Here is a 21492-nt window from a genome sequence, read left to right as displayed (position 1 = left end):
GCAAAAGTCACTTTTTACATCATGGAACTACTTCTTTTCTTAAAACAGTTTTGCATCTTAAAACTATATTGAAGAAATATACAAACCTGCTTTATTTTGTTCTGATGTTTCACTTAAAAATATAATACTTAGTTATCACATTAGATAGAATTTATTAAACACACAAAAATCCACAGTCTACTTGTATTCATATTAAAAAATCTTCTACATTACTGTAAATGACTTGAAATTATCCTAAAAACCTGTAGCCAGGGAGGTTTTTTTTTTTTTTTTTTCTTTTCCTTATCAACTGTGGTGTTGGGAGCAGCTAATGGCACATTATCAAAAACTTAATTATTTATACATAATTTTGTGTAAGAAATCACATTTAAGCTGAATTTCTTCATTAACATCTATAGAAGTGTAGTGATATTTAACTAAACAATTAAGCCACTTTTTAATCACTATCACTAATGCTATCTGTGTATTTTAATGAATTTAAGTTAGCATAGGTTTAATCTGGGTATTTAGCGTATTTACAAGCCTCCACTACAAACTAAGAAATARAAGTGGTGCTTCAGGGATTGAATCTTTATTCAGCTACAGATGCCTACATACCCTTTCCTCTCAACATATTTGTGAGAGAGAAACTATTTGCTCTGTCTCAAACTTATAAAAAAATACTTCTCRTTTACAGTTTGAAGCAGTATGTTTCATATCAGAATTTATCCTGCAGTAAATACCAGGGCAATACTTAAAAGGTATCAAAGATAACCAGCAGGGTCTAGCAAGCCACACTTTCCAACTTTTAAAGCAACTGGGGAAAATATTTTCATTACACATAAGTTAAACGCACAGAGAAGACACTTCTCTTAGGAAGTATGGATCTTTAACGCACCATTTTAAACATCTGAATTCAAACAGATTCCTTGCCACAGGAAATCTGTAAATTACATTTTAAATTTCATGCTTCACTGTAATTACTCTGCAGTTGGCTCCTATGTTTTTAAAGGAATTCATGACAGCAGCAAGACAGAATGACTGTCTAGCATTTCCCTGATTCTGAAATAACATTAAGCATACAGTCAGAGCCAGTCTCTTCTCAGTGGTGCCCAGTGACATGACAAGAGGCAATGAGCACAAACCRAAACAGAGGAAGTTCTATTTGAATACAAGAAACACCTTTTTTACTGTGAGAGTGACTGCACACTGGAACAGGTTKCCCAGAGAGGTTGTGGAGAGATGCTCAGAAGCATGTAGGCAGTCCAGAGCAACCTGCTGTAGGTGACTGTAGTTGAGCAGRGGTGTTGGACCTCTCYAGAGGTCCCTTCCAACCTTAACCATTCTGTGATTTATACTGCTCCAAAAGATTCCACAAGAGAGTCTATCTTTTAACAAATTAGATTTTTAAAAACTACAACACAGTATGAAGACTGCATTATTTTTACATGTATAGGTTTATAAAACCTAGTAACTAATTCTTTAATAAAAAATCCTGTTATTATAGTCAGAAAAGGATAGTGCATACCTCTACCAGTTTTGTTTCTTGTTGATTTTGATTTTGCAGTTGCTTTACTTTTAAATTCATTGACTGGAGTATGATCAGCTTCTTCATTATTTTCTGTTAAATACAACAGTGCAGAAAGAAATCATAGATGATCAAGTTTTACTTTACCAAAATACTAGTACTTAAAATTTTTGCTGTTATATAAAAAGCCATACAATCTTACACATACTTTTTCTGTAAATTAGATAAGGCTAAAAGGAAGCTTAACATGTCATTATAGCTATATCCCTACCCTAAATTAGATAAGTAAAATCTAAATTATTTTAGCTTCCTCTTAAAAATTTTAAGAATTATAGGAAGTTTCTCTCTTACAGAATCTATGTTATTCCTAGGAAGTTTTTCCTAACCTCTGATATAGATCTCMCCTATTGCAACTGAAGGACAAAAAGTAATGGTTGTTTCCCTTTCTGCTTCACAGCTATCTCATACATTTTTGAAGTAGTAAATGTTCCTTTACTTTCAATGATCCCAAATGTATGAGTAGCAAGGGAGAGAGAACAACATTTTCTCCTACAGGATGCAAGGACAGTCTGCTTAAAAAGAGTGCTCAAAATTCATTCTTCWTGAGAAATTCACACCAAAAAGTAACTGTTTTCTGCTAACAGCTAATAGTAAACTAGAAATAGGAAGMTGTGTTTTCTCAGAAGCATGCCTCCAGTTCCCCATCCAATAAATATTTAAACAAATAAATATAGAAGATATAATTAGACACTTCCAGAAACACACTAAAGCTTTRAAGTAATCCACTAGAAAAGAAATAAATGCAAATAAAAAAGTAGCCTCTGCTTCAGACAGTTGCATATCAAGATCTTTGCTTTAAGAAAAAGCTAATTAAGTTTCATCTCATTGCTTTTCTACCAAAAACATTAGACTGCCTATGCCACCAGCAGAAAGGACACTACTAAGGCATTTGAAACTGCACAAGCTGTGCAAAAGGTAAAGTCTTCTGGCTTCCTCCACTTCAAGCTCTTAAAATAGCAATACAAATAAAAATACATAAATGAATAAAAACTCTGCCTCCAATATATGAACTAGCAACAGGGAAAGGCAYCAGTATCACACTCCAGACACTACAGATATCAACTACCTATTGCTGTAATAGAATACTGCCTGCACAAAGCAGGTCTGGCAAAGAAAACAAAGTAATTGATTCCTTCTCTTGAATTAGTGAGTCACATTCTCAATGGGAGTTTGCAATCACTAGTATTTAGCAGGCAGGTAAGTGTGCCAAACTGCTACAAAAAAAGTCTACTTTAATATTGCCTTTGTTGAAAAGGAARAATTGCAGTGCAGACCTCAAAATACAACAATACAAGTATACRAAGTTTTATATACAAAATACAACACTGGCTGTGTACTAGAGTAATATGCAAAATGAGAAAAAAAAATTGATCAAAAAGCAATAGAAAATATTCATATTGAAGTATTTTCCGTTTCAAAAAGCATGTGTATTTAACAAATATTACCTTTYCCCCTTGTTTTCAAAAAGTAGATTCATTTAATAGAGGAAAAAACAAGACTTCTTGTAACAAAGATGTGCACAAGTCACCCACTTGTATACCTCCTACTAAATAACTGTTCTGCTGAATTACCTTGACTATTATTTTGAGAAAAWGTGATGCTAGTTTCCTGTGTCCTTTCAGAGCAGCCCGTTTCCTCTGTCCTTTCAGAGCGGTCTTTGCTCCTATTAGCATCTTTGTTTAAGTTTATCTTGATCTTCTCAATAGCTCTTTGGCACAATTTGTCTTTCACTTTCTGGGGAAGACAGATTTAAATGTTAAACATTTATACATTTATTTATTCTTATAAATTTATCCTTTAAGTTACTAATCATATCATTCTTATGGTAAATTTAGCTAATTCTATGTGTCATGTGCAGATGACTACTTAAAATGAAAAGAGAAGCACTTTCTCCATCAACATCAAGCACTGAAACCCCAAAAGAAGTTATCTGAGACAAGAAGAAACATTAAAAAATAAAGCGACTGAACCTTTCCAGGCAAGTGTTGGAACATTCCTACTTCYAGATGATAGGCTCACAATGGACTGGAATTCTTTCTGACATTTCTACACAACAGTGTCTTCCCCTGTTCCACTCCCAAATTTTACTGCAACTTAGATATTAATAAAAGCAACAGCAAGATCTGGTAATSCCTTCATCTCAAACAAAGCACCCTTCTCCTGTTGCCCAATGATCTTAAAGATAAGTTTAGGTATAAACATTTTGGCTGTTAATAATTAACAAAAGATAAGCTATCCAGAGTATAAATTTTGTAAAYTTTTCTGGATTTAATATTGAATGTAAAAAGAAAAAATAAACTACACGACAGCTACCAAAATTCAATCATATCAAGTTGCACATACTGCTTCCACTATTTTTATTATCTGTGATAACTGAAATACTTAAATTATACACAAAGCTCGGTTCAGATTTTTGTAAATACCTCATCAAAAGTGAATTTTCAATAAAGACTCTTGCTAAAAGAGATTCTGGTCATATTATCAGAGTAAACAAAAGGCACATTGTTTTTTAGCACATCAGAATATTAGACTGCTAGCAATTAAAACAGCAACAGCCATGTTATTTATGTACTACCTCAAGAATCTCATCCAGCAGAAGTAGAAGATTCTCTTTGGAAGAATTACTGAGTTCTAATGAATTTAAAGCTCTTGCATAAATACGGACATCTGGTGCAGTCGGGTCCATCAAAATTTCATTGCAAATTTTCATTGCCAAACTATCATGCACTGTTAAGTCCTATAAAGAAAAGAAATTGGTATTTCTGAAATTTTGTTGGAAGTTATTTACAAAAAACAAGATCATTCTGATTTAAGCAGCTAATGAATAATTTTATATAGTAAATATTTTCTTAAAATGCAGTATTTTGAGTACATATACCATCTGATCTTTATAAATACTTTCCCCAGTCAAGATAATTAGGGTTGGTGCAAGTTCCTACTAGCACTATGTAACTGTAACAGGGAATGGAAATGAGGAAAAAAAAAAAACACATTGAAAAAAGTAATTCCCTGTACYGCCACTTGCTTAAGTCCAGCCTCTGACTCACACATGCAGGCCACAAGAGAAGCCCAGACAATCAGCTAATGGTAAGGGAATAGGGTCGATTCTTAATCTCTAGACACAAACATCAAAGCACCTTCTCCACTTCACTCCATTGCYATATACCTGATACTCTTCTGACTTTTTGGCCTGAAGCTTAAGTCCACTTGGTCTGGTCAGGTCCACTAACAGTTCAGAAACATTACTGGTATCTATTTCAGCCAAAGGTGAAGTGGCAGGAGCATTTAACAATGTTCGCAGAGTTGGAAGATAAGCTTCCTCAAAGCATTCCTGGTTAGASCTGTTTCAATTAAGTCACAGATTAGTAGCATAATTAGACAAAATTAAACTTTAATTCATCCCTAAATTCTCTTCTACAATCAAATTTTACAAACCTATTACAATACCTTTAAGCTCTCAAAGCAGAGTGAACAGCGAGCCCTAAAGACAGCCAGCAGGATCAAAATAACATCAAGATTTCCTCATAGAACCAATTTCCTTTCCAGCAAGTTTTTAAGTAATGCTTCCTACCTCAGAATAGTTTGAAAGTTCATCCTTACTACTGGAAAAAAATCTAAGTAATAGCTAGCTAGCTATGACTAGCTATATTATTAGCTAGCTATAGATAGATTGCCTCTCAAGGGACAGAAACACAATTCCACACATTATTTTTCTCCTGTTCATTCCTTCTTTCTGCTAGTATCTTTCTTCAGGAATACTTCTTCCTGTGTAAGAAAGTAAGGAAGCCTGGCAAAACACTGTGGCAGTTAACAAGACTTTGGAAGAAATACTTGTGCTTTCTTTTCTTAGAAAAGGTAATTACACCTGTCGAGCTAGGCTGAACATCACATTGCACTTAAAAAGATTCTGCAACAAGTTAATGTAAAGGTGYAGTTCCACAAGATAAGTCAAAACAATTTAATAGGTAACTACCGGCAAAAGAACAAGGCTTCACTTCACCAAGTCCTGACTCTGGTACTTATTAGCCAGTTTGAACCAATTTAACTACAGAAGAAAACTAATAAAGTAAAAAAAGAATTAAAAGGGGGGGCAGGGGGGAGCACAGACACAGCTGAACTGTTGAGTGAAATCAGCTGACTGAAAGACCTTTTGAGTACTACAGCTGGGGCAAGAAAGAGCAGAAGCAAGAGCTCTCCCTTTCTACAGATTTAAGCACAACTAAAGTATATTCAGATTTTCTGCAAATTAAAAAGAATCCAATAGCATTGAGGCACAAGGCAGACTAAAGTTTTAGGCTTTAGGCCCCTGAGGTTGCCTGAGAGACTATTACTCTTAAAAAAAAAAAAAAGTATATATGGGTATATGTATATATGAATAAGAATTGACCACTGGTTATAAAATCCTGTCCCTGTTATTCATGTGCTATGACATTCTATTGGCATGACAAAATACCAATCACAGAAGTCAGCGTTAACATTTATTTCTCAAAGTTCAAATGTTTCATTTCAAAAAGTAACCCTCTTAAATATAATCAGCCATAGAGGTTGACGGAGCAACATCCAGAAAATAAACTGAATCAGTAAGTTTGGTGAGAAGTCWGTATCAAAATTAGATTTCAACCCCAACAGAAACTAATTACTCAAGTTTTCCTTTACTAAATGGAAACCTTGCAGACAGCTTTGAATCAGTTGCCATACAAGGTAATAGCTCTCTTGAAAATACATTACTGGTAACTGGAGATACTCTGTGATGCATCTTCCTGCGAACCATTTGTGATCCAAAACGTAGATAATGTTCAAGACTGAGGTTTAACTAAAGGTTTAACTAAACAATGATTCTGAATTAGTCAKCCAGACTAAGATTTAGGATTTTTTCCTCCTTTAAGACAAAAAAGTGAAAAAAAATCATACTGAGCTTTTCTTTTCAAGTAAAAGGACAGAAGATTTTCTCTAAGGTGCTAGAAAACATTGCTTCTGTGTATTTCAAGGTCATTTGCAAGAGAATTATTTTGTTGAGCCTTGGTAGGACAAGCACTCAGACTCTTAATAGAGGGAATCATAGGGTCAAAAGACATCTGTAGGCAAAAGAAATCATCAGTGCTAAAAGCTTAAGGTCATTATTCAATATTAAACCATATTAAATTAGTTTTTCTACTAATTTTCAAYAGAATTTAAATGGGGAAGAAAATAATCTGGAGGAGACTTTATATTTTTCCTATTGCTTCTTTGACAACAGCAAAGACATTTTTCAAACTAAATCCCCTTTGAAATACTATTCTCACTGTGGCATTAAAAAAAAATTTGAAAAATAGATAAGGGATCATATAATATTAAAGTTAAAATTTAACATTWAAAAAAACCCAGCAAGTTCAAATTGGTCAACACCACTAGCAGCAGCTCAAAGATAAAGTCAAACCTTTTTTAAGCAAGTGAAAGGAGAATTACTGTTTATGCTCCTGCCTGCTTGCAAAAGTCCTTCTCTTCCTCTGTCTACTCCCAAAGCAAACAGGAAATTTTGAATCTGGTGTGAATTTAGTTTGGAATGTTGTTTTTTTTAAAAAAAAAAAAAAAAAAAAACCAACAAAAAAAAAAAACAAACAAAAAAAACAAACAAAAAAAACCCCACACAGCCTAACTGCTTCTTTTATATCTGTTTGATACTATTCCCTCTTGAAGCATTACTGCTAGGTTCTCTTCAGTGAGGCTTCAAAGTCTAGCTGTAGTGCTCAATAGTACAAGTAAAGCCTTTTTAATTTCTTTTTTTTTTTTAATTTAATACCTTGAGGAAGTTTCAATCATAGGTGCAAAACAGAAGAAAAATGGAGTGCCAATATTATTTAGAAATTTTCAGAATAGTCATAGGTTGAGTTTATGCACATTCAAAAGTAATATGTATAGGAGATTGAATTAGACCTTTAGATCTAAATGGATGAATCTGAAAATCAAAGAGGGCTAAGAGCTAAATAAATGGTTAAAAGCTTAATAAAGGACACGGGAACTGTAGCTGCTGAACTCCAGGGAATAAGTCAAATTAGTATTAGTCAAGTGTCCAGGTTTGTTACCCTCAWGTTCAAAAAATCCCAGACTTTCTTTTGCTACTGTCCCACAACAAAATCATTTCCACTTTGTGCAAGACCAAAAAAGGGTTCCTAAAGCTGCCAGTCCAACGTATGTTTTTACATAATATTTTACAAAGGCCATACCTATTTGCATAAGCAAATAAAGGGAAAAAAACTCCCAGACAATGTCTAAGACGAGCATCCTCTTCAGTCACAGGATTATACCACAACAAAACAAGACGAGAAAGAAGCTTGGCACTAATTAGCCTCCCAGAGAACATCAGTTTGGCTATGCCTTCTGCAGCTTCTGTCCTAAGTTCTGAAAACTAAAAAGAAGAGTTGATTGTATATACACACAAACATCACAGCATTTTTCAATAATATATCATAATAGTCTATATCTTACATTGCCAATCACCTCTGTATATTTACATATTTGCACCYGCTCAGATTTCAGAGCTGGCCTAATAACAACGTTCTGTATCAGTGATAAAGTTGTGGTAACTTTCTAGGGCAATTATTTTAACATTAGTTCATTCACCTCATTTCTGCATCTTGTAATGTTAGTTGCAACCTGGTCTAACAGAAAACCTTTAAAAAAAAAAAAAAAAAGTATTTCTTACCTCACTGTCTAAGAAACCAGACAGAAGCTGTAGGAGACTGTGAATCGTAGCAGTCTCTTCTTCTTCGTCTGTTACTTTAGTTTCTTCCTCACAATTTTCAGTTGTAATTTGTACATCTTCACTTTGAGATTCATTGCCTCTTCTAGTTTTGAATGGCTCAATCCCAAACAACATTAGTTGATCAAAGATTGCTTTTAATGCACTTAGCTTAACCTTGATGTCATCTATTTGTAAAACCTAGTTTTAATAAAGAAAATATATACAGAATGTATTATATAAATATAAAGAAGTACTCTTATATTCCCAACTTCCTTGCCTTGCTAATAGGGTTTAAAAAAAAAAAGTTAAATTTCTGATGGTATCAGTTCYTTCCATCCATCCATCTGCTTATGCTAGCAGTAAAGTAGAAAGAGGAGCGTGCATGCATAAGCATAAGGGATGCAGTCTTACTGTGTTAACTTCCAAATAGACATAATAGCACAAACAAACATAACAAAATTAATTGATTAAAGTAACTCCAYAGTGCTAAGCACTACACAAAAAACATGGCAAGACATCTGCTCTGAAATACTGTATAGCTTAATTAAAGATAAGTACGCAGAAAGGCAAGATGGGTATAATAAATTCAAAGGTGCCTAGGTTACCATATATTATACTTCAAATTAACATTCAAATAAAGTCAGACATAGCAGGCAAGTCTAGCGATCTATTTAGCCCCGTGTTCTGTTTTGGCAGTGGCCAACACAAAGAATATGGGGTTTTGGTATCAAYAAAACCTAATTGCTTAAATCTCACCATTTCCTAAAACAACACCAATCCTAACTAAACAGACTGATTTTAATGAGGTATASTTGTTATGCAGATTAGAAACAATACTACTTGCTAACTTTCTACAAACCAGAAGTTCTGCCACCTCAGTGGCTGAAGTCTCTATCATCTTGTCTGAGCCTAGTATACCACATCAATACCTTTTCCAAATCTCATCCTTTCCAGAAGTCAGTCACACACTGTCCCTTGTGCATCAGTTCTCTTGAGCACTTTCACCAGTATCCTACATACACACACACATACACAAGCTCTTAAAGTGTGGTTACCACATACACTTCCCTCAAAGCCAGAGTTAGAAAGTTAATGGTAGTGCCATCTTATATATAATTGGCTCAGCATCAAAACATTTACTACAAAGGTCGGAGGTTATGCCCTCGTCAGTTTGATTTGAGCCCAGTCAGTATCTTCCACATCTCTGGAAAGTAACCTAACTACTAAACATTGGCTAATTCAGGCAAGAAATTTTTCTGCTTGCCCTGCAGYGACTGGATCATAGCATAACCAGAAAGGTGATGTTTCCTGAACATTGCAAAGTATGAAACCCATAGTATAATGATATGAACTTGAGGAGAGAAAGTGTGCTTACCATAAAAAATTAAAAAATAATATTAATAAAAAAAATCCACTACTGGATGTTTGACTGTACTATACTATCAGCCAGATTTCTTTTGCTGGCTTGGATACTGCCTTATCCTCCAACAACTGTTAATTAAGTCATACAAAATTAATAATGCAGCAATTAACTCATATACTCAAGACCACAGGCAAGTATGTAACAGAATTGGAGGGGGGAAAAAAAGTCACTTTTCTTTAAGTATGGTTTCCCAAGGAGGCAAGGATTACAGAATCCTACAGCTTTTCTTTCCTACATAGCAATAACTTAAATGTTTGACTGACTTCAGTCAAGTTTGAAAGAGGAAGAGAGCTCTTAAGGATAAAGAATTCCTAAAAAATTTTCAAGAAAAYACATGATCTTCCAAAGGAAAGGCATGCTACTACCAGGATGCAATATAAGCTTGATTATTAGACATCAGAAAAAAACCTACACGAGATTACACCCTCCAGATCTAGATATACAGAATATGAGGCATCACTGGTCCTCTGCTAACATAAATATATAGGATAATTTATTATAGATACAAGACTAGTTTTATTGCTAAGTAACAGAGATCACCATTCCATTTCTCAGTCATTTTTACCTGTAACAGCAATGCAAGGTGTTGTCGGGCAAATTCTTTGTTCTGAAGGGCACAGCAACCCAAACACAAAACTGCCATGTTTCTCACAGCTGGATGGACATTAGTTATTCCAGGAAGTATCTGAAAATAATTTTAGACTCTGTAGTTGAAATACATAAATTTAAAATAAAATATTGACTATACTGTGTAAAATGTGCTTACTCTGAAACTAAATTAGTTAGATAAGGGATTGTACAGTGGCAAATACTGCATATTCTGCTTACCTTGATATAAACAAACACATTTTGAGTATCTTAGTTGAAATTAACAATAAAATAATAGCCAAATTAAATGAGTGTATTGCACTGTGCTTGTTTTTAAACTCAGAACATTTGTTTTCAAACAAAATTGAGTTGAACACTCACTGTGTACTAAAAAACAAACCTACATGTTTCTTCRTAAAAATATTATCATTCTTGCAGATAAAGAATATTCAATTCCAAGTTACAAAATACAGAAGCTACTTAACTCTCATGTGCTTGGAATAGTTTTGAGAAGACAATAGTATAAATGCACTCTAAAGAAGAGCCAGGCTATAGAGAGGGTGAATGCTATGCCAAGATCATGTTCTACTTGAGCTCTCTAGTGAATGTGAAAGAAACCAACAACAAATAAGATGCCCCAAAACATATTTGAAGTGAAAATTCAGCAGGAACAATAATATGGAAGGGGGATGTTGGAAAAAAAAAGAAAAAAGAAAAAACAAATATAAAACTAAAGAAATACCCAATTAAGTAGAGAAGGTTTGGGGTAGGAGCATATCAATAMTAATTATGTATAATGCTATTGCACCAGAAAGAAATCAAGAGAGGTACTACAATATTTAAGGAAATCAAGTCGGCGTTGCAATTTCTCTCTAGTTTGAGCTCAAAGAAGGCTTATATCAAGTCAGATCATCCAGCCCACTGTCCTGTTATCAACAGAGGTCAAAACTAWTTTTTTTCAGAGTATTACATAAACAAATCAAGTTTATACTTCCCAGCAGTTCTTGCTGATGTCCTAACAATTTGCAGCTGAGAGACATCAGAGATAGCAGATTGCTCCTWTCTACTCAATTACTCCATGAGATTTATTCTTCTTGAACTTGTTCAGTGTTCTCTAAAATTTATTTAAGTGTTCAGCATGCAAACACCCTCTGGCAAGGAAGTCCACAGATTACATATTTTGTGAAGAAGCTCATATCATTTGCTTTGAGCTTGCCACTTCCTATCTTCATTTGATGTCTCTAATATTTACAGAGGACCACAATCAGCCAATCCTTATTCACTTTCTCTACTCATGCATGTCTCAAATGACAAGTGTTTTGTAAATCTCTATTATAAAGTCCTCTCTTCTCCAAGTTACAAAGAGTTAGCCTATTTATTTTGTCTGGAAGCTGTTCCATACCTCTACAATCCTTGCTGCCCTCCTCTAAACTACTTCTAATACATTCTTTCTGGATAACACRGGATTGGGTAAGAATTGCACGCATTATTCAGATATGAGCGCACCCTGCATTCATACAGTAGTATACTTTTTTTTCCATTTTGTTCTCTGTTACCCAGCCATGAGAGAGTTTAAATTGTCTTGAAGGAACACAGTCAGTGATAGTTAAGAGCCTGTAATACTTAGTATGGAACTTCAAGATGAATGTTTCTTCATTACTAAAATACTCTTCAATACTGAAACTGAGAAGTACAGTTAGTAGACTATAAAAGGCCTATATTGCCACTGCCTTGATTTTGCAATACAGAAATGTCTTTGTCTTCAAAAGTGGTAAGAGCAGAAAAAAAAAAACTCTACAACAAAGCACCTTTGCTTGTACTAAGAGATGAAAGGTCTTTATGAGCTTCAGTTGCTTCCAGATAAGTTTTTGGCTAGTTCTAAAAACAAAACAAAACAAAAAAAMCACCCAAAATAAATCTAATAGCTTCAGCTAAAAGMAAATTCAAGTAATAAGTGTCAGAAAGGGCAGTAAGCAGATGCCCAAGCATTGCATTTAGTACAGTGCAACTCAGCATTGTCAAACACTACAATACATTAGTCATACATTATTCCAATATTATTTTGGTATCTCTCTGCAGCAGTTCTGAGCTCAGGATAATATATTAACTGCACATCCAAGCCATTAKGTTCTGGGAAAGCTTAAGAGTTCCATGGAAGCATACAGATACAGCAAAATGGTTCTGAAATAATCACGAACCGCCCTACCAGCAACTCAGCACCAGCTATGCTATACCCATCTTTATTATATGGAAAACAGTGTTTACTACTACCTACCAGAGATTCAACTATTTCATTCATGGTTGGGCCAATTCCTTTAGAAAGGGACATCACCTTGAGAAGCTCATAACACATCATCAGACACTTCAACAGTGTTTCAGGATCGTTCTTCAAGGAGGGTCAGGAAAAAGAAAAACATCATTATTACAATTCTCTGCCCAAATAAACTTACTCGAAATACATTCTCTCTCCACTGTACATTTGTTATGTAAAAGTGTTAAACAAAATCCATTCATTAGCAATGATAAAGAGAGATTCAAGTTCATCTCAGTTAGTTAAAGTTAAAAGCAGTAAGGGCAAAACCTTTYTATAATTCCTTAGGTATTCAAGGACAAAAGCATAGTTTAACTGCAATGCATTTTTGCTACAGCACACCAACACCTTCTATACATGCAGAAGGAAAAAACTAACAACTTAAAAGAAAGTGTAATTTGACTTCRTATCATCTAGATTTTTAAAAACAATGAATAAATGTCAAAACACATCAAACATTTACAGAGAAAGAGAAAAGGAGACCTTTTCGATACGTATTTCTTTCATTTCAGGTTGTTCTCCTTCTTTTATCAGGTCATTTTTTGTTTGTTCCAGCTCAGTTATTTTCTCTTTTAATATTGATGCTTGATTAAAATCCTGCAGAGTAATGCATTCTTCCAAAGCTGCTTTTGCTTCAAAAATTTTCACTTTAATTTCAGCCAACTAAAATAAAAAATACAAATAAAATGAAAATTGTAACATTATAACCTACTCGGTATTAGTTAACAACAGAATCACAGAATGGTTGAGGTTAGAAGGGATCTCCGGAGATCATCTAGTCCAACACCCCTGCTAAAGGAAGGTCACCTAAAAGCACATTGCATAGGATCACATCCAGGTGGATTTTGAGTATCTCCAGAAAAGRAGACTCCACAACCTCTCTGGGCAACCTGTTCCAGTGAATTGACAATAYTGACACTAGACAACACACTACCATAAAACACTACTATTTGCCACGTATGTTTAAAAAAACAGGATGACAGCTATTTTTCTTCAGTTAACTAAAATTTGCTCACCTTAAGCTGTCGCTTTCTTATTTCAGCAACATCAACAGGCTGGTCAACAGTAACAATTGGCTCACGAACTTCTGAGATAATTTCTGCAATCTATTGTTAYAAACAGAATGTTACTGCCATTAATTTCAGTTCAAAGTGTCAGATCTTAAATACTACTTAACTTTTTCAACTTTAAAGCACCATCCTTCTGAAGCACTGAACATCTATGCCATCTTCCTCAATATTTCAGTCACTGCAAAAAATCCTCAAAGAATAACACTGCTATTTGACAACACACAGTCTAACTATGAAAGTCTAGTGTCTTCTATTCTTTAGCACGATAAGCAAAAAAGTATGGTCTTTTATCTTTTACTACTTTAATCAAAATAGAACTAATAACATTGTAATTTAAAGGTCTGTATATCACCATGTGTAGTATAATGAGCCATATGACTAGTAATTTAATTCCAAGCATAAACACATGTATAAAAGTAGAAACAGAACTAGCCTATTTTTTTTTCCAGTTAGTTAGGGGCTCTGTTTCAAGTCAGGTCAATTACACCAACAAAAGATTAAATGAAATAAGGTAAATTAAAGAGAGAACAAGACACTAGAGTCTTACTCTAATTTTTCTTGTGCCAGATAATTTTAACTTCCTCTCAAGCTCTACTCAATCAAGAAAACATACTAAAACAATGTATTTTGCTAAGATTAAAATAGAAATGCRTACATTTATTATTAGCACTACAGTACTATTACAGTACTATAATACTACTACTATACTGTTATTACCATCACTCTATCATAATCCTGTTACAAGCCCATATCCTAGCCTTATCCACTGGACTGAGTTTTCTAAAAGGAACGTCCATCCATTAGTTTAGAATTTGCTTAAAATATTTGAGTAAAAGCAGTAGCCCATTTTTTGGCCGTAAGTTTTAAAAATCCTATTCTGTGTAAGAACTGTATTAAATAAAATACTTTTCCTATAAGGGTTTCTAGTACCAATCTCAGCTAAAATGAGCAATGAGAACTTGGAAATTTGCAAATGTACAGGATCCTTATTTTGAATATTCTAGTCAAACTGTTYGAATTTAATATGGCAAAGGAGTTTGAAATGGGTTATTAATGTCTAATATTTCCCTATTTTTTTGATTATAATTACAGCATCAGCCAATCACTTTAAAAATAGACACACCTCTTCAGGTAACCACAAAATGAGGCTATGCTGAAAGAAGAAGAAAGGAAAGGAAGAAGAATGTAAAATATTTTTAAGTCTGGAAAAGCATTTAATTCTTGACATTTTTGTTACAATACTTTCAAAGACTGTTTGAGACAGAAGGGGAGGTGGGGTCCAGAAAACAATCACTCTTTAGAATTACTTACAGTTTGAATCCTTCCATCATCATCTTTGATGATGCTGAGTAATCTTTCTACAAGCAGAGATATAAGGGCTGATGAAGTGGTAGGCAGAATGAGAATCTTTTGTAAAACAGCTAACAGATGCTTCCTTCATTAAAAAGGAAAAATAAAATAATCCATTTACTTTTGTTTTTTTAAGAAAATGAGAGACACTTAAGAGCTAATATATTATCCACTATGCGTTAGTCTGATGAATAYCTTACAAGAGAAACTTCTCTTTGGTTTTAACTAGTTAAGTGCTGTTAGCAAGTTAGTTCTTATCTAGTAATGTTTGCTTTTTCCARATTTTACTTGATTTCTCCAGATTAATTTTTCTTTCCCTCTAATCAAATGCAAATGTAACATAAAGGAAGGTCCTTTTAGAAGAAAACAGTCAAGAGTATTGACAGGGTAAAATGCCTTCATATAAATCATTTGGCTAGAAACTAAAAAACAAGGAGTACAAGTTTAACTATCCTGATAGTCTAGAATTATCAATTACTTCACATCAAAAAATGTTCAAGCTGCAGGAAGATCTTTTGAACGACTCAATTAACAATGCAGTTCAGCTTGGCATGTAAAACATTTGTACCTCTTTAAGCCTTGGCACAACACACAGGATACTTGCTGCAAGTCAGTAAATTATCCATTTATCTCCTTTAATGTCAATATATTGAGTTCCAAAGGAACAGTCTTGTAATGTCCCAATTTCAGTTGTTTTCCTAAAGAATTACTGAATTTGCTCTCCCCAAGCAACATAGTGTCTGCATTAAAACTCATTTTTTGCATAAAACCAAGCAGATAGTACTTGGTACAATATTGGGAACATTTCCATTAGGAGGACACTACTGGTTTTTCAGCTAGCATAGAACTGGTTTGTTTGTTTGACCAGATTATTTTCCCAGTAGAAATTCCATGCCTGTTCACATCTATGAAGTGACTGACTTAAAAACTTAAACCTTAAGTTTACCTTCCTCCCTCTTCAGTAGTATCCATGCAGCCTATAATGTGGATCAGCTGCTGACCTACAAATTCTTTTGTCATCAGGTTTTCAAAACAGGAAAAGTCTTCTCTTTGTTCTTCACTAAGAACTGGCATATTTTGAAGGTAACTGAATCCAAATAGAAGAAAGGTAATTACATTCAACATCACTGTTGGAATGTCAAAAAAAAAAACAACAAAATCTTTCATGTTCCATATGGTTGCAGAATTACAGAATGGGTAATGTCGGAAGGGACCTCTGGAGATCATTTAGTCCAACCTCCCTGCTCAAGCAGGGTAAGGGTARTTATTACCCTAATTACAAACCTTTAAATTCATTTTTGCGTTCTCCTTTTTGTAGGCAAATAGCTCCATAAAGTTATTTATGACAAATAAAGTATGGTTTAAAAACAATGTTCTTCTTAAAAAGAAATTCCTTTTTTGAGAAAGCAAAATACTAAGAAACATAAAATGCAGGTTATGAGTCCATGTGCAAGCTTAGCTCTGTACCTCCTTTAGGCATCGCCTTAAAAATAAATCTGTACCATTTTTCATAATCATAATCATTGAAGTGTACAGTAAATCATTTTAAATTATATATCTGATCAACATCAGAGGAACAACGAAATCTGTTGTCATATACACAAAGCCAGGTAGCCTAGAAAGCATAATCAGTTTGTACTATTTCTTCATTTTTTTACTGAGATTTTAATCCATTAGCTAGTGCGCACACACACAGAAGATTTGGTGTGATGCATACCCTGTATAAAATTCRAATACTTACATGAGCTGCAAAAAAGTTATTTTCACTATAGCGTGATAACTACTTTTCAGCAACAGCTCAGAAAATTTAGCAAATATTAAGAATTTCTTCAAAATTAGGAAAAATGTTCTGCATGTAGCTACATCTTAAGACTATCTGCAATTACAACAATATAGGCAGCAGCTGCAGATCATTTAACACTAATAATATGCACTAGGTAACAGTGAAGTTTACAGGGCTGCATCTACTCTTAGGACTCAGCATCTTGTGGTTTCCTGCTCTTTCTAAATAGCAGTCTCACAGCACAATAAATCCAAGACCTTGATTGTACAATTTCAAATCTTACTTGAAACAACTGTTAAAACAGCTCACCAATGAATAGTTTTATAGCTCACATTACAACCAAATACCAACAAATCTAATTAATCTTCCCCAGTCTCTTCCTGAAGCAGGAGATAATTGAAAGCATTTGAAATAAGACTGGATGGAAGAAAGAAAAACACTTTTTTTTTTAAAAAAAAAGAAAAGAACAAATGTTTTATGGACTCTTAGATTAATTATGAATGGATTTATAGCTGCCATAGTGGATTCACATTTCTACATTAAAGAAGCATGGACACTTAATAAATTATATGTTTATGAAACGTGTTAGCACATTTTACACAAAACATGTAATGATTTGTACRAATACTATAGTATACTCTACCTACTGAAGAAAGAAAAGAATATGTATAATTTTTATAGAAAGCGTTCATCAAAACAAAGCATTTTTCCTCTAGATCTAATCTCATTTCAGGAAGCTTCACTCTACATTTCAATGCTTAACTGAGCAATGCTGCAGTTAAGATTCCTCAGCAGTCTCCACATTAACRGTATTGCTCATAAATATGAATTCTGTTAACCCTTTAGGTTAAGATTCAAACTTTTCAGGATGAATATCCAACTGAGACAAAAACAATTTACTTTCCTTCATTACAGAAAAAGCCTGACTTAACAAAACATTCACTGTCTTTTGCCTAGTTAAATGTTCTATAATTGTCTCATTTAGCAGCTCTACCACTGCTTTAGAACAGAAATTTTTGTGAGGCATGCCTATCTGAACGGGGAAAGAAAAAGGAATGAATTGTCTGTTTCAAAAACACTTTGGGACAGCAGCCAAATTTCTGTGAATTTTCTTTAAGTATAACAACAAAAAAAGTACCATTTTCCGAAAGCTCTAAAACTTTCTGCAAGTTCTTTGCCAAACACACTACAATCTACATATTGATAGACGGACAAAGGATAGCTGTTTATTATAGAACAATTATTCTATTATTTTAAATGGCATAGAATTATATGCTATAGATCTACAAGTCCATCTTGCTGATAATTCATGAGAAAAAAAGACTTCAAAATAGCTCCTACATTATAACTTTGTTCTTTATATTTATTTATTTTAAGTAGTAAATGCTSTCAAACATCTTAAAAAATAAGAAAAAAAAAAGTTGAGACGTTTAGTGTTCAAAAGTTAGGAACTGCCAGAACTAAAGCTGCCTAAACTTTCTTGTATTTCTGCAATTCTGAAGGTACTGCAGCTCACATTCATTATCAAATTACCAATTATCAATTAAATTATAGCAAGTAYATGAATGTTCTTGATTTAACAGAATTGTAAACTACATGAACTTACCTTGCAATTTACCTCACTGAAATTTGATCACCGAATAGTTCTACCTATGCTATACTCCAGCAACATCCACATGCTATTACCATGTCAAGTAACTGCAGTGAAGTGTAAAAACTTTAACCAGACTAGAGTGAAGGGTAAAATGTTCTTACATCCAACATCTGTTAAATACATGYCTGCATAAATAATATAATTCTTAGTCATTCTCATTCATCAGTGCATCCTCAGCTGCACTACCTCCTGCTTTACTTTCAACTTTTCCAAAAGTTTGAGTATTTGACTCTATCCTGATAATCCTCAAAAAAAAATTGACTTTGGAAGAAACCTAAACTGTTGAAATAAAATATTCTCTATTTCTTTAAAACACAATTTAGTGGTATTTAAGAGGTTTGTCTTTAAAYGTAATGTACCTTAACAAATAATCTGCATATATAGCAGGTTCTGGCAACATCTGTTCTAGTAAATCTTCACCTTCTTCACCTTTTGATTTTAGATATTCACAAAGAGATCTCCAATATAAGACATTCTCAGGTGTTAAGTCTTCCCGTGGAATCAATTTCCTTAATCAAAAATAAATAAATAAATACAATAGTGACAAAGTCAAACACACAGAAGTAGATTGTTAAGATTAAAAAAAAATATTAAAAATATTCTCCACAAAAGTACTTCAAGACTGAAAAAATAATTTCCTCTTAATAAACGAGCTCTTTGAGCCTCTCACTACATTGTGCTTTCCTATATTGTAAGTCAGGGGTGTCCATTACCAGTTTGCAGAAAGATTCTGTTCAGACCTCCAGTATTCCTAGAACAACCACGTATAATCAGTTTTTTATAATCAGTTTTAGTTTTATAAAACATTTTCATAACTTCATTATTTAGTACTACTTCTCAAACACACTTGTTCAGTTGATGAATTTACTCCCCYTCTTGAACACTAAAGACTGTGATTTTGGAGAGGTCTTTGTAAACAAAAAGTCAAAGACATTTTACATTTTTTTCTTCTTGCTTGATTTGGCAGAGTGATTTTCAGCTGCTGAACACAGAGATTTAAAAAAAAAATCCAGAACACAAAGACACAAACACTGGGAGACATCATGCCTTATGCCACAACATCTGTCTTTCAATTACAAGTAACAGTTACCCTAYAGTGATCTATTTAGCTTTTAATTTAATAGTCTTATGATACAAAATATTCATCTTTCAGAATGAAAGCTGATCTGCATACCTGCTGTCAAGATTTTTACAATTCTGAACAAAGTCATTAAGCGGAGATAATGAAAATATCGCATTTAGTACTGGGATAGCCACGTCAATGCAGTTTTCCACATCCAGTCGATGAAGGAGTTCTAAAACATCCCCCTCAGTTAATTGCAGCCAGGCTTGAAGCAGTTTCTTCTTCACTACCTCTTTAACAGCATCTAATAGTGTAGGAGTTTGAACAGTTCAAAACATTAAAAAGGACAAAAAATACTAAGTTTTTAACATAYTTTCACAAATCATTTATTTTGCATGTCATTTTTAGAATGAAATTATACAGTTGATTTTGTTATCTTAAAAAAAAAGAGTTGAACAAGAACAATCTATTGAGCATTACTTTAAAAGTAAGCAGTTGCTTATCTTACAGTAACTTTAAGTAAACATAGGCCTTCCTAATAGTTTTCCCTGTATGGAATTTACTTGCAGTGTACACATACCTTTTGCATACACAACTGGAATCTTTTGAGTAATAAGCAGCTAACAATCTGTACTCTAAAGTGTCTTCTGATATCCCARAAGAGGTCACTTAAAAAGCCAGATCAAGTCATCTTTTAGTGTCCTCACTCACTCAATCTCAAAAATAAAACTTCAAAATGAGTAAGAGCAAAATGAAAAAAWTAGCTCAATGAAACTAGCTTGATGAAACATCTTGAGGAGGGTATATATATAAAAAAAAAAAACCACACTAAACTTAAGCAGCTTTTTTTCTTTTAACACTTTTCCGTGTAAACTTACTTAAATGGCTAATTAGCTAGCTTCTTTCAAATAAGCATACCCAGACTCCTAGCTACAGGAAACTAAACAAACTCTTCATTCCTYAACTTGCTCCATTTACCAAATCTGCAGTTACCGCTGTTTGGTATGGGCACTAGCTGAACACTGGCTTATGCATTTTTGAGATAACACCATTTTTTCCCCCATTGGGACTAGAAAAAAACCTCCATCAAAAACCATTACAACTACAAATACCAGCTTGACCCAAGAAATCCCTGAGCCACAAACTCATGTTGCGCAAGGAAATATTGTCCTGTTTTAGGCATCTAGGCTTTGCCCATTTCTTGAGGAAGGMCACTAGTATAGACTTGTAGTCTGATCTGCCACACATAATTCTTATGTTTAACTCAATTATCTAATTAGATTGTGAAATTTCATCAAGGTATTTTATATTCCCTCCTCCTCATTACCACAATGAAAACATTTTCTGGATAACTAGAGTAAGACTTCAAAGAGAAAAGTATTTCTGGAGACATCTAGAATACATCACACATAGAGAGAATACACAGATATAAGCAAGGAAACAAAGGCTAATAGTTTGACATAAGAAAAAACAGATATATCTATCGGGGGGAAAATTTTAAGTAGGGTCTCAGGACTTTGGACAAAACAGTATCAAAGGCAAAGGGAAACCGTAAAGTCTGYGCATAGTGGCAACATTCATCTTTCCTGTTATATATAATTCACGACTATACCTTTAAGAGTTCARAGCTGTATAGGCCTTGAAAAGAACTAAATTAAGATTCTCAGAATGAGAAAACCTTTTGAAGAGGAAAGGCATGAACTAATAGTAGAATGAAACAGAATGAGACTGAGAACTGCCAGCTGAAACTACCACTAAATGTACTGTAAAAAACATCAAACTAAGCAGAATTTGGATTGGTCTTCTAGATGAAGATTAACTATAAACCCTTATTCTGAAGCTGACATGTAAAGATATCCCAAATTTTTACCTAGTAATCTTGAATGCGCAGATTCCTCTTCTGTTCATTTGGGAGTTGTTCAGTGAGCAAGTTCAATAAAGATATGCATATTCAAGGCCAGA

At 33.8% G+C, this 21492-nt stretch overlaps 1 protein-coding gene across 1 annotated transcript in view; it reads right to left on the bottom strand.

Annotated features, from left to right (window-relative positions):
- NCAPG (non-SMC condensin I complex subunit G) overlaps nt 1–21492 on the bottom strand; it is a 29405-nt gene that overhangs the window by 1281 nt on the left and 6632 nt on the right. The window contains exons 6-19 of the mRNA XM_085307487.1: nt 19642–19834; nt 18827–18976; nt 15977–16117; nt 14992–15115; nt 13627–13716; nt 13094–13273; nt 12575–12685; nt 10277–10396; nt 8250–8486; nt 7771–7952; nt 4734–4908; nt 4143–4304; nt 3139–3301; nt 1508–1600 (exon numbers count right to left, since the gene is read on the bottom strand). Coding sequence (XP_085163613.1) covers nt 1508–1600; nt 3139–3301; nt 4143–4304; nt 4734–4908; nt 7771–7952; nt 8250–8486; nt 10277–10396; nt 12575–12685; nt 13094–13273; nt 13627–13716; nt 14992–15115; nt 15977–16117; nt 18827–18976; nt 19642–19834 — 2121 coding nt within the window. The remainder of the gene's footprint in view (nt 1–1507; nt 1601–3138; nt 3302–4142; nt 4305–4733; nt 4909–7770; nt 7953–8249; nt 8487–10276; nt 10397–12574; nt 12686–13093; nt 13274–13626; nt 13717–14991; nt 15116–15976; nt 16118–18826; nt 18977–19641; nt 19835–21492) is intronic.

The sequence above is a fragment of the Rhea americana genome, unplaced genomic scaffold, assembly GCF_003343005.1.
Source record: "Rhea americana isolate MKP2758 unplaced genomic scaffold, rheAme1 scaffold_26, whole genome shotgun sequence".
NCBI classification, from domain to species: Eukaryota; Metazoa; Chordata; class Aves; order Rheiformes; family Rheidae; genus Rhea; species Rhea americana.
The sequence above is the reverse complement of the archived record's forward strand: the minus strand, read 5'-3'. Positions and strand labels throughout refer to the sequence as shown.